The 13,990-nt window shown below is 40.2% G+C and overlaps 2 protein-coding genes across 2 annotated transcripts in view; both read left to right on the top strand.

Annotated features, from left to right (window-relative positions):
- The window catches only part of LOC145498340 (von Willebrand factor A domain-containing protein 3B-like), a 33,098-nt gene that overhangs the window by 9,093 nt on the left and 10,015 nt on the right, over positions 1-13,990 (top strand). The window contains exons 18-30 of the mRNA XM_081478255.1: positions 253-380; positions 1,025-1,079; positions 1,410-1,537; positions 1,798-2,189; positions 2,330-2,375; positions 3,130-3,153; positions 3,278-3,410; positions 3,592-3,713; positions 3,928-3,978; positions 4,480-4,654; positions 4,876-4,956; positions 5,358-5,588; positions 6,328-6,492. Of these exons, the coding sequence (XP_081334381.1) occupies positions 253-380; positions 1,025-1,079; positions 1,410-1,537; positions 1,798-2,189; positions 2,330-2,375; positions 3,130-3,153; positions 3,278-3,410; positions 3,592-3,713; positions 3,928-3,978; positions 4,480-4,654; positions 4,876-4,956; positions 5,358-5,588; positions 6,328-6,492 (1,731 nt within the window). The remainder of the gene's footprint in view (positions 1-252; positions 381-1,024; positions 1,080-1,409; positions 1,538-1,797; positions 2,190-2,329; positions 2,376-3,129; positions 3,154-3,277; positions 3,411-3,591; positions 3,714-3,927; positions 3,979-4,479; positions 4,655-4,875; positions 4,957-5,357; positions 5,589-6,327; positions 6,493-13,990) is intronic.
- LOC145498377 (neuropeptide SIFamide receptor-like) lies at positions 8,664-12,716 on the top strand. Its single transcript, XM_081478302.1, has one exon. It carries the CDS (start codon positions 9,963-9,965, stop codon positions 11,088-11,090), a length of 1,128 nt encoding a protein of 375 aa, XP_081334428.1. The 5' UTR covers positions 8,664-9,962; the 3' UTR covers positions 11,091-12,716.

Raw genomic sequence — 13,990 nt, forward strand, 5'->3', positions numbered from 1 at the left:
TTTATAGCAATTCCAATTGGTATAGTCACGATGGGCTTATAAACCAACCGAAAGACAAAGCTAAATCATGTTTAATACCAACTGTTACCATTCTCAAGTAATGTGAACCTTAGCATGAAGCCGGAAAAATAGCCCCGCGTCTTTCTCGATGATCTTCAGGAGAAAGAAGATCTGGTTGCAATCTACAGGATCAAATTTGGTTCAGTTAAGGTTTTCAAATAGATGACCTGTTGTTTTTACTTTCTCTTTCAGCCGCCGTCTTCCATTCTGGCTCAAGTGCAACTGTTGAACCCAGTCCCCATTCACGCGATCTCCTTCAACTGCGCAGATACTGAAGCTAATCAGTTTCTCTGCCAGTTGGCAGCTGAAACTGGAGGCAGGTAAATCACCAGATATTGCAAAGTTAATGAATATTTTTTTTTTCTTGCGTTCCGTGCTAGCCCTTACTCTTCATGACCATCTATCGCGCTCCGTGCTTTAGGTAGATCAAAGGGGAGGGCGGGACTTGGTGGTGCCTGTTTAACAAAACAATGAGGCCCAAAAGGTTGTATAATATTTTTTCAGTCTGAGTTAGGTACAATAATGCAATTAAGATTGGAGCTCCCAATGTTTTACTCCAGGCTTTGCATTGCATGTAAATCAGGATCTGTCACTAGTGAATATGAATCAATTTCTGTCGCTGTTTTACTATGTGACAACTGAACTGTATGTTCTGCCTGTTATTTACGAGAGACAAATGAAAATTCTTCTGGCCTGCCATGGTTCACATAATGATAGTGACTGACAACTCGTACAGTGCAACACTCTTTGAAGATACTGTAGTCAAAATATATTTAAATTGCCAGTCACGCAGTCATAACCACTACCACCGAGGTTTTCATACAGGGCATATTTGGCTATTTCTAAGGCGTTTATCAAAGCTGTAACTGGGGAATAAGACCTGAGCGTTAGTTTGGCGATACCCGGAGGCGATGCACTTAACTTGTCGTAAATGGAAATGTTTCTCTTGTCTTAATACCAACAGGTTTCATTATTTTTCTGAAGATGGATATGACATTGATGGTCCCAGGCCGTTTGAGGTAAGTATGCTGTGATTAGGTATTGTTAGAAGTTTATGGAAGGGATGATTCCTATTAGAGGTAAGCTGCGATAAACCAGCATTCCATCCACAGAAAGTAGCTGATTCATCCCACAGAAGCAGCAGTTATCGTTACACTGGCTTTGTACCCTGTTATCGATAAGTTATGTGTGTAGGCTGTTACTAGTAATGCAACGGCATTGTCTAACAGTGCCATGAAAAGCAAAGTTGCCTCTTTTCTAACGTCATGCCACGTCTTTACTTGGTTGCGCAAAATTTGAATGTGACAAGCCGTTTATTTTATACATTGTGTACTATGTTTGAATTTCAGAGTGAAGACCTACGACTTTTGAGAGAGGAGATCGAGAAAGGTTTGGCAGATTTGCGCAAAGTGACGCTGATAAGAAATGAATGTGCACAACTTGATTGGTTTGGATCCAACACTGGACGATGCTCCAAGTAAGTAACGATAGAGCAACCCCGACTATAATCTCTTCCCTAGAGCTTGGCCTTTTTCGTTTAACGGTGATGGGACGCGCTGCGTTCTAGGGAAAATCAAAAACTAGAACAACGTAAGGCGCGCGCTGACTTAGCGTGTGAATTGCATGGAGACAGACTAGTAGCGCGAACGTCCTCAAAAGCGATGGTCATACTGTACATCTCCGCGGTTTGGGGATCTCATTTGTTATAACAGCGTTTTCATCTGTTGCTTCCAACAGGAGCCACCCAAGATCGGCGAGCGCGTCTTCTCACAGGCCGTTCTCGGCGAAACACTCCATGACCCCATCTCCACCCAGCTCAGAACGCTCAGGTAATGGCAGGATTCGGCCGGCCTCTGCAAGGCCTCGCCCAGCTAGTGCCAGACCACGCCCAGCCAGTGCAAGGTTAACGTACAGCAGTCACAAGGACTACATCGTCAACACTGCCTGCCGGGATATCCCGCAGTCTCCGTCTCGGTCCCAGATCTCCAGAGGTTTCAAAGTGGGAGAGACGAGGACGAGTCAAATGAGACTGAGTCTGAGCAGGAAAACAACTGATTCTTGGATGCTTCAAGAGACGAGAGAATACGTCGCCAAGAAGCCTGAAGATTTCAAGCAACGCCAGCCAAAACGTAATGAATTGTACATTGGTAGATTCGATTCTCTTTGAGCTTAGAAGTAATTGTTTGAAATAATAGTCTTCCTACTTTAAGCGGAAAATAATCTTGACTCCACGCTTACAGTCTAATGGCTACACCGTATTATGTTTTAGGGAAACCTAAGAAGAAGAATGGGTCAAAATCAAATGGCGACCAAAAGTGAGTAATTATATGAAGTACGTTGTGTTGCATCCCTGTGAAAAACTGCGGGCTCAGGGCTGACTAACTGCTCTTTGGCTCCCTTTCATGTCCGTTCTTTTGATTTGTCCTCCAGAATTTCAAGCTACATGTATTTGGAAAGGATAGCTACCTTTCCAAATCCTTCTCTAGTGTAGACTATTATGTGCATACTAGGTTATGTTGCAGTTGAGTGAAAAGACGTCTTTTATCGCGTTTTGATTTCTTCCGGAAGAATTTGATTTTGAATTTTCTCACCCAAGTAACAACCAATCAGGGACGCGAGACACATCTCTTGCTATGTCATCAAAATGGAATTGTTCGGGTTTAGACGCCTTTCTAGCGGGAAGAATTGAGAAGACGAAAAGAGAATTTTTGTTTATTTTGACTTCATAAATCGTCACTAAAGTAGGATTCTGGTAAGCGCGCTCAACTCCTGATAGAGCTGTCCGGGTTTGAGCCCTAGCTTGGATCACTGCGTTGTGTTCTTGTGGGAAAACACTTTAATCTGACAGCGCCTCTCTCCACTCAGATGTATAAATTGGTACCGGCGAATTTAATGCTAAGGGGCAACCCTGTGATCCGCATCTCATCCGGAGAGAAGTAGAAATACTCCTAGTCGCTTTATGCCACGGAAACCCGGATAACCTCTGGCTGTATAGACCACTTGGGCCGATACACACTTTACCTTGCCTTTGAAATCGTCACTAAAATAAATATTTGTGTTTTCTTGTAGCGACGAGGACTTGACAGTTAAGAAGTAAGTAAAGTATATTTATCCCAACAAAGCTTGAAGGTTTTTTTTTTTTTTGCTGCTGCTGCTGCTTAGATGTGAGAGTAAATTTAAAGCTTAATACGATTTCAGTTTACTGTTATTTGTTCAGATGGTTAAAGAAACACGGTCTTGTAGCTAGAAAGCTGACTATCCTGGACGCCTTAGCACCCACTGTCATTCCACACAGTACCAAATATGTACCGATACTGGACAAGCATGTTCTCTCCAAAGTGTTTGACCAGGTAAAAACTCTGTTTTGTAAGGTTTAACAAATAAACTGCAGCTTCTTTTGGTGTTCCCAGTGTATCCCTTGTTGTGCCACTCAAACTGGATCGTTAAAATACCATTTTGCTTTGTTTCGGCGAATTTGAAATCACTTTTTCTTTCAGTTAGCAGCTGATGTTGATTTTGTTATTGTTCCAGGTTCTTCCTTTAGCTCATACCTCAGGAAGTAACCGCGACGAAGTACAGCTGGTCAATCCTCAAGCAGTAAATCTGAAGGCGTACGAGGCACGACTAGAAACAGCTATTGAAGACTATACCAGGTAAGAATCATCACTCCATCTTGATAATTCAAATTCTCTGAACTGAAATTAAGAGAAATATGTGACAGTTAGCAAGGAGAATTAAAAATTTTGAACCTGGGTCTAAGAAAGTTGAGACTCTTGCACATGTGGATACCAATGGAGGGACCGTCCTTTGCTTTTTAACACCGCTAAATTGTGATTCATATTCAGCTTATGAACTGTTTTGTTTCAGGCGTCTCAGTGAGCTGGTGTTCGTTCACCTTAGCGATGAAGAAAGAATGAAGTAAGCGATTACATTTCTCATCCTTTTTTTTTTTTTGCTGAATTTCCATTTAGTATTAGATTTAGATTAAGTATCTGATTCATTTTTGATGTGCTTGCAACGGCCTTTTCCACAACGCGCGGAGATATTAAAGTCGCGAAATTACTCTTGCGTTTCTTGCTCTTTGTATGGCGGAGAAGTGTAGGAAATTTATCAAAAGCCAAATCAATAAAAATATAAATTCAACTAGCGATAACAGTAGCATGTGTGCCACTGTAAAAAGATTACAATCTTTTATAACTTTGGCCTTAAAATGTCTCCGTATTGTTGACTCGAGTCAACTTCAAAAACATGTCGAATTTAATTAAAACGTCGAGTTACAGTGGCAATCAACGCGAAGTTATGTTATTAGTTTGAGTGATAATAAATATTCATTTCTATGTCATTTCTATAGCACAATGGTAGCATGGTGTTTTAACTCGGACTAATGTACATTTGTTTTAATTTTTGTTCAATTTTCAGGTATCGAGAAGACAGAGTTCCATCGTTTCCTGACAATAAACCGTCAATGATGGATGACTTAGAAAAACAAGGCTGGCCGGTTGACCCGGGTGATATCAACTTGTTAGAGAGAGAGATCGAGCAAGCTCAAACATTCCTCCTGCAATCAGAAGATTTGCGACAGAAATCAGAAGAGGTATGGTTAACCCTATGACTATCTCCTTTCAATAGCTAAGATCTTGCAAAGGTGATGCGCAGTGAGAAAAAAGATATTCATGAACTGATAATATCTAAGTTTATGAGGACTGATTTGAAAAGAAAAGTCTGTAACTCGTCAGGAAAGTAATTATTATCAGCTGAGTAGTCTAGGAAGTTGAGGACATCGTTTGTGAAAGTAATTCTTCTAACGCTTTTTAGGCCTCACGTGAAATTGCAGAGCAGCAAAGAAAGGCCCGCGAAGAAGCAGAAAACAAGAGAATCGAGCAAATTATGACAAAGGTAAGAAGGTTGATCTCAGGGCGAGCATTTGCCTTTTACTGACTAACTGACCAACTGACCAACTGACCAACCGCCTTCCTAGACAACCGACTGACTGACCGACCGACCCACTGACTGACTGACCGACTGACCGACGGACTAACCAACTGACTGACTGACCGACTGACTGTGTCTAGATGACCAACTGACTGACTGACTGACTGACTGACTGACTGACTGACTGACTGACCGATTGATCGACCGACTGACTGACTGACTGACTATCTGGCTAACCAACTGAGCGACCCGACCGACTGTGTGACCGCCTGACTGATTAACGGAATGATATGCTCGCTCACTGACTGACTAACGGAGTGATTTTTGGATTAATTGATTGATTGTGCGATTGCTCTTTCAAACAGACTGCCAAGCCTGCTCCTGCTCCTACCCAGTCCGTCTCGAATAAGAATCGCCTTCTAAACCACAAGGTCCTGGCGCGAAACGAAGTGGATGGCTTTTACTACGCAGGCGTGGTATCGCGCTGCCTGAATCCGCGTTATGTCGAGGTTGACTTCAGGGACTTTGACCGACAGGTGGTTTCCGCCAGATACGTCATTACCGTGCAGGGAGCCAGGCCTTGTCCCTCGCTCAAGGTACAGTAACGAACACGTGTTTAACTACACAGCTATTGTTTAAAAAAAAAAGAAAGAAAATTATAGGGAACTTCGTCGCCTTACAACAGCGTGGTTTTCACTTCAGTATTTTTGCTGGCAAATTAGAGAGAATATAAACTGTGTCTCAACAGTTATAGGAGGCGCGGTAGCCTCATGGTTATTGCGTTCTACCCCAGATCAAGCGGTCCTAGTATGAACCCTGGCCGGGGAAAATTGCATTGTGTTCTCGCACAAGGCAGTTTACTCGCACAGTGCCTCTCTCCACTCAGATGTATAAATGGGTACTGGCAAATTTAATGCTGGGGGTAACCCTGTGATGGACTAGCATGCCAAGGGAGCAGATATACTCTTAGTCGCTCTTCTTGTTACATAGAAACCGGAGATAAGCGCCGGCCTGATGGATCACTTGACTCGTATGCAGACTATACCTAGCCTTACCTACAGTCTGTTGGCAGCAGCTATGCCAAAGGTTAAAAATACAAGGTGTTTTTGAAATAAAACCGCAGAATACGCATTCCAAAGAAATCGTTGTTGAGATAAAAAGGGTTGCAATTGACTTTCAATACTAAAATTGTCAACGGATTACAATCCGAACTTTCATCTCTATAAAATTAATAGTTAGGTCCGTCACGGAATACATGAATCTCCCCCAGCGTTGCGTGACAACTTAAAGTTGACTGTAGATATATTTGAGCTGTTACGTGACTTACTTCATCAGGTGGGTGATTATGTGCTTGTCAAGACCCTCGTTCCACGCGAGGAGGAAGATGACAAGATCAGTGACGGCGTGCAGTGTTATGTCCCAGGGATTGTTCAAGTTGTACCCCTGAGAAAAGCCCCGGCTACCAAGTGCTACACTATACTGCGGTATAACGGAAAGAAGGTTAGTAGAAATCTAAATGTGCATTATGATCCGGATCAGGATCAACGATCCAAGAATACTCAGGTATCAAAGGCATCGGATGAATCCACCTTGGACAAGGGTTCATGGGCTCCTCCACTCTGGACAAGGATTTGTCGGTTTCTTTGATGTCCCATAATCTTACGTGATCTTGGATCGTTGATCCTGATACACATCATGACAAACAAGATGAAGACGTTTGTTCACGAAGATTCTTGATTTTTTTCAACATGTGAGTTGCTCGTCTCAGCATCATAGTTTGTTGTCAAGTCAGTAGTTATAGTTTTGTCAGTGTTTTCGTAGTTTGAACTCACATATGGCTCATTTGTTACCTGGTGAGAATTAGCACGAACTTTGCTAATTTGGCAGGCTTTCAAGAAATAGAATTCGTGGACAGACCCGTTCCGAAAACGCTCGACATTTTTGTATGTGAAATGAGCATACAGGACATGATTCTTTCAAACGCCTTCTTCATAAAACACAGCTCTCTGTAATTTATGTTGTTCACGAAGAGCGAGCGCAGCAATAGCAAGCTGTTTCAGTTCTAATCCCCAGTTTCCACACCACGCTAGCAACGCCTGGAACCATGACCCCCCCGCCTCCCCCCCCCCCCCCCCCCAAATTTGGCGACCAAGGCAAAACTGCTTGCACTTTTAATCTCGGGCCCGAGTAATAAGCTTCCAGAACACACTATCCTTGGAGAGAAGTTTGATTTTTTTTAAATGTATTCTTTGTCTTGTCTGCAAATAAGAATACTAACATATTTTGCCTTGGGGATGTAACTTTCCGAAGAAAAATCTATCTTAAAAAGATGTCAACTAAGTTTGGATTTGAAGTGATAAGGTAAAGGTAAAGGTAAAATCTTTATTTAGACACGGTATTTCCTTCAGGACTATACAATATTTAATTTAAATAAATCTAACTACCTAACTAATTTAATATTGTAAATAACTACTAGAATAAGAGAAATGATAAAAACCTGCTTTACAAGGAAGCCGTGTATAAAAACAAAATAAAATTTATATAAGACCACTGTCAAAATCATAGTTCTTCAACTTAGATTTAAATTGATTAAGGGAGAGCGATTGTCTAATATTCAAGGGCAGACTATTCCATAGTACAACTCCGCTGTAAGAAAGACTTCTTTTACAGTAATTAGTGTGGGGCTGTGGGATAGCAAGCGTACCATCACTATCTCTTAGCTTATAAGTCAAAGTATCGGAACGGAAGACAAAGCGTGAACAAAGATATTCCGGAACCATATTATTTACAATCTTGTACATCATTATTGATTTATTAACAAGGCGTTGACGGTCCAGTTTAACCCAGTTGACCATCCTCAACAATTCATCAGTATTACGATCGTAATTTGAAAAAGTTATGACGCGTGCTGCCCGATTTTGTAATTTTTGTAACTTTTGAGAAAGAGTTTTAGAACAGGATCCCCACACCGAACTGCAGTAATCGAGATGAGGTTGGACTAATGAATTGTAAACGGAAAGTAAAGTCTTATATGGGACCGAATACCTAATACGTTTAATGGCGCTAATGCCAGAAGCAATCTTTTTGGAAAGCTCATTGATATGACACTCCCAAGTAAGATTTTCATCAATGTGTACACCTAAGGATTTAACAGTCGAGACTCGTTTTATCGGAAACTGGTTGATATTAGCAGTAGGATTCACTGTAAAATTTGAAAGCCTTTGCTTGGAACCAATCAGAAGGAATTCTGTCTTTGTCATATTTAAAGTTAGTTTGTTGGCTGCAAGCCACACACGAATTCTCTCCAAATCAAGATTAATACAACTGTTTATTTCATCAACGTCACTACCAGCAAAAGTAATACTAGTGTCATCGGCGTACATCCTTGGTTGGGAATGCTGGAGGCAATTGGGCAAATCATTTATATACAATAGAAATAAAAGGGGCCCAAGAATCGTTCCCTGTGGAACACCACAGCGAAGGAACATTTTGGACGATTTATTCCCGTTTACAAGACACGTTTGGGTTCGGTTTTTTAAATAAGAGCAGAACCATTGGTTTGTGGAACCCTGAATACCATAAGCTTGTAATTTTGAGAGAAGAATAGAGTGATCCACAGTATCGAAAGCCTTCTTAAGATCTAAAAATACAACGGCATTAATAAAGCCACGATCGATGTTGAAAGACCAATTATCAGTCGCTTCAATCGATGCAGTAACTGTAGAATGAAGCGAGCGAAAACCGGATTGGTATCTACTGAGAAGATTATTTTCATTTAGGTAATGATACAACTGATCATAAATAATTCGCTCGAAAACCTTGGCCACAACCGGGATAATCGAGATCGGTCGATAATTAGAAGGATCACTCCTACTTCCTGCTTTCTTAAAAAGAGGCGTGATTCTTGCATTTTTCCATTCATCAGGAAAAATACCAGTATCGATCGATTGATTGAATATCAGAGCGAGTGACCAGGAGATTAAATCCGGACATTCTTTTAGAAGTCTTGCTGACACAGAATCGAGACCTGTAGCCTTTCTCTTGCATAATTTATTTAGGTGGGACAAAACGTGCGATTGAGTCACACGCTGAAAACTAAAACAATTGCTGGTTTGGTAAATATATTCATCGAAAGAGGTGCCGACTTCCTCTATATCCCTGGACAGTTCGGGACCGATTTCTGCGAAAAATTTATTAAAACCCTCTGCGATTTCGGTCGAATTCGTTATTCTCGTTCCATTGAGCTCAAGCTCGTTAATTGCAGCTTTATCCGATTTGCGGCGTGTCACCTCATTGATAGTTTCCCATGTCTTGCGCGAATTTCCATTGTAAGCTTCAAAAGTTTCATAATAATAGGACTTTTTTACATTCTTGATCTCATTGTTCACTTCATTACGCAACTTCTTAAAATTATTCCAATGATACCGATCTTGCCTTGAATGTTTTATTATAATTTATGCTGGAGGGACGTTTAATTTCTACGATGTCAGAGTGATTTCAGTATGTTTATTTTTTTTATTATTGGATAAATGATCTGCGTTATGTTGAACAGCCAGCGCTTGTGGGACATTGGAAAGAAGCTGGAATGTACTTTTCAAGACTCTCTGTGTAAAGAAAAATGAGTAGCAAAACAAAAGCTTATTTCTTTCTTTAGCGTACTTGTCTGTTTACAAAGTGCGACAGTAGTTTGTCGACAGAAACTGTACTGACTGTTGACAGAAAACTGTGTTGGCTGAACTTGATCGTTGGACAACCATGGATGATCACGAGTCTAACACAAGACAAACTAAAGTTGACAGTTTATTTGACTTCTCGACTGATATTAGTACGAAGCTGTCTTCTTCTCTTCCACTATGAAGCTGTCTGCTTCTGAAAGACATTCAATGTTCACACGAAAGGTGGTTTAGTATATTTAACGACTAAAGAGAACAGTATTTACCGATTTTGATCCGGTAGCATAAAATAGAAGTATGTCGAGCGAAGAGTCTGTTTTGGAGTCGTTGATCAACAATATTTCAGCGGCCGAGAAAAACGCTCAAAACAATACTCGCGAAGAGTGTCTTGGGGGCGATTCCACAGTTGAAACGGTCATAAAAGCCCTGGCTTACTTCATCATTCTCATTGTTTCGTTAGTTGGAAATATCTTACTTATCCTTGTCATTCACAAGAACAAGCAGCTGCGAAAATCCATCAACTACTTTGTTTTCAACATGGCCGTGTCTGACCTGTTCAACCCATTGACCATCATGCCAATCAGAATTGCTCAGATCATTTCAGGTTCTGGTTCTTGGAACGTTGACAACCCATGGATACTGGGAAACATTTTGTGCAAACTTTCGTACTTTCTCCCTGATGTTTCTCTTGTTGTTTCCATCGAAAGCCTTTTGTTGGTATCAATGGACAGGTTCGTGGCTGTTGTTTTCCCACTGAAGGCCAAACTTATCTCGCCAAAAGCTCGGTTAATCAGCATTGGGTGTGCGTGGCTTGTAGCCATTGCTGTCCACACACCTTATTTCTACACTTTCAGACTGCTCCACATCGAGAATAAGACATATTGTAAATCAGACTGGGGCCCGTTAGAAACCCACACTGAGAAGAGGTATTTCATGGCAAATTTCATCGCTTTTATCATTATTCCAGTTTGTTTGTTAGCCATGATGTATGGCTTCATTGCATGCACCTTAAAAACGAAGAACAAAAAATCCAAAGAGCGGTTGTCTTCTGGCCAAAGAAAGCGTGATCAACAACTCAAGAAAATTGTCCGATTGTCAGTGGCCATAATTATTGCCTTCGGTGTTTGTACAATTCCAGTGCTTGTGTTTACATTCACTCTAATTTTCCTGTGGAACTGGAAAGTACCAGCCATTTGTGCGTATCACAATGTGATTCCATTCATATGCCTCTTTATGCTACATTTATGGAGCGCGGTGAATCCTTGTATTTGTTTTATCTTCAACAAGAAGTACCGGAACGGCTTTCAACAAATACCATCACTTCTCAACAGCTGTAGGACATCAGCGGAGGAAGAAAGCCGTCGCATGCCAACGGGGGCGACTTCTATCTATGGCAAACGTTTGTCGAAAACGAGTGCCGTGTGACTGATCGACAGAGAACAGAATCGCACCTTTGTCAATCTATGTCAGGCCTTTTGCTGCAAGTAGCATTCAAATTAGTTCTCCATTTTACATCTTTCAAGAAATGTGTCGAAATAGTCAATAACTATGGCGGGCTGTACATTAATTGTAAATAAGGAATGCAGAAGCCTGATGGGATTTAATTTATGGCCTGACACTGGCTGACAATTGAATTTAGCACTGGCTCATTTCGTTGGTCAAGGGCATTTTGTTCTCTTATCAAGCTTAACACTACTCGATAACATTGATAGCCGTTTTATCTTGTAATTAACGTTTTGTCATCAGCATTTGATCAAGCAAAAAGATAGTTAGAATCGTGACTTTTGCGAAAAAAATACAGTCGAACCTCCCGTAAGCGTATACGGGAGGTGGTCGCTTACGAGAACTTAGACCATATTGGGTCAAAAGTTTGCCTCATAAGCATATGGTAACTGCAGAGACTTACCCCATGTTTTAAATGTGTTATTCATGGAAAGTCAATTTCGAGAAAAAAAATCCTGTAATTCCCATTGAGAAATTTCCGTCTCTTGTACTAGCCAGGAATGCGATATGGTTGCAACACCTTATTATCCAATTTACGTTCTGTTATCTGTCAAGTGGTCGCTTACGGCAGGTTAAATTTCAAACTTTTAGCTCTAAAAGTGGTCGCAGTCGCTTACGAGAGGTGGTCGCTCACAAGAAGTTCCAAATATAGTGATTTGACTTGGAAACTTTTCGTATTTTGGAAAAGTGGTTGCTGAGGAGAGGTGTTTGCTTACAAGAGGTTTCAAATATAGAGATTTGACTTGAAAACTTTTGGCATTTTGGAAAAGTGGCCGCTGAGGAGAGGTGGTCGCTTACGAGAGGTGGTCGCAATTGGAGGTTCGACTGTATGGCCAAAAGTAGCCAATAATATGATAATTATTGTAGATCAAACATTTGTCAAATGGAAATGTCTTTGGTAATGATACTCGATAAGCTTCTAACACGTATGCTGATGACGGAAAGATAAATTATGGAAAATTTTCCTTTAGGGAGTTCTTCAGATTTAGAATAAGTTACAAAAGCACTTAAAAATCTTTACTTCGTATAATGCCTTTAAAACGGTTGCTAAAGTTTACGGGCGAATTCAGAAGTTTTCTTCGATAACTAAAACCCGCAGTAGCATTAAAACATCGAGAAATTATATCCATATCCATGTGTTGGATTGTAATGTTGATATGAATGACTTAAAAATAACATACAAATCCATCAGTATGGAGATCTTCTTAGAAAAGCCGAGTAAAGGTTATCAACCTCTGATATATAAACGATAGCCTCCATTTGGCGCGAAAATATGCTCGGATATTTGTCTGCGGACATTATCTGTTCCGAGAAGCGAGCAGTTTTCCCGGAGTGTGGTTCAAGGAAAACTGTGAGCTTCGAGAAACAGATAATGTCCAAGGAGAAATATCCGAGCATATTTTCGCGCCAAATGGACGTGCTAATTGTGTTTATTGTCGTTCCAATAATTTGTCGCAACACCTGCAGTTTTGAAAATTGGGGAATATCACTCGGATATTCCCCAGTTTTAGCTGGGGCATATTCAGTTAAGTGACGCGTTTAGACCAATCGCGCGCGAGCAAAAATATTTGATGTATTAATAATAAATAAAATAAATAAATATTTATATAGCGCCTATCCATGCCTGCTCTAGGCGCTGTACAATTCGCCAAAATGATCTGTACTAATCTTAATAATTAAAAATGTGCATTTAAGAAAGTAATAGAAAGTAAAAATCGCTGTATTGTAATACTCGCTGTCTTTTGTTGCAGGTGTACGTCAATTTGTGTAAATGAAATGTAGTCGAGAAATAACTAGTGATAAGAAAAAATGATGTTTAACGAGAAATTCAATTCTTGCAGCCATTTGAGTAGTGGTTGTTTTACTACTTGAGCTGTCTTTTTGTTCCTTTATCTTTTGTTTTAACAGCAGCACTAAGGCTTCCTGACAATTTTGTATCTCTATCGATTGCTTTGTCTCCAAGGAAACCCACTGTGTTTTGGAGAAACAGGGAAACGAAGACTACGATAAAGAATCTGTAGAGCACAAAAAAAATTGACGGACTTTAAATAGAAACGAAAGTGGCCGTCAGGCACTGACCTTGGACAACAGACCTTCTGCAAACTGTTAATTTCGATGCGACTGCTTTGCGTTTTCAATCCATAGGTCATATATCATATATATACTGAGCTAGAAAGGAGGTGAAAAGTGAAGTTAAAGCTCAATAGCATTGTTAAGAAATAGTTCAAAACGCAACGGTAACAGAATAGAAAAAGAGATGTGACAACGTGGCAAATATTCATCATGTCATTTGTGTCTGAGACGTTACCACGTGATTCAGATGAAATAATCAGTTGCACAACTTTGACACATTTGTTGATATTAAATACAGTATTTGTAAAATATGTCTATAGTGTTTCGCCTATCGTTCTTGATTGGGGTGACCACGAAGGAACCTGATGGGAAGGGAGACATGGGAGAGCTTTTTCAGAAATTTGACCTTGTAGATAAGGTACACGTTTAGTCGTTTTCGGTACTTTTTTCTTTCGCTTAGGAGTTTGTCTTCGAGAATAGGTTCGAAATTTATTATTATTATTATTATTATTATTTTATTTTTTTTTTTAATTTTTTTTTTTTTAATTATTATTATTGTCATCATCATCATAATATAACGAGTAATTTCAAAATCGGACGAGCGCGAAGCGCGAGGCCGATTTGAAAATACGAGCACGATTACCCCCTAAATTGTACGACACGAGGTCCAATTACTAATTGATCGTATCAATAAAAAATTTCGGAATTAAAAATGTCTTTTGAGAATTTCTTCTGAGCGTATTATACAT

The sequence above is a fragment of the Orbicella franksi genome, chromosome 9 (assembly GCF_964199315.1).
Source record: "Orbicella franksi chromosome 9, jaOrbFran1.1, whole genome shotgun sequence".
NCBI classification, from domain to species: Eukaryota; Metazoa; Cnidaria; class Anthozoa; order Scleractinia; family Merulinidae; genus Orbicella; species Orbicella franksi.

What these genes read in the sequence shown, in the direction of transcription:
- LOC145498377 (XM_081478302.1), top strand. Translation starts at nt 9,963, where the DNA reads ATGTCGAGCGAAGAGTCTGTTTTGGAGTCGTTGATCAACAATATTTCA.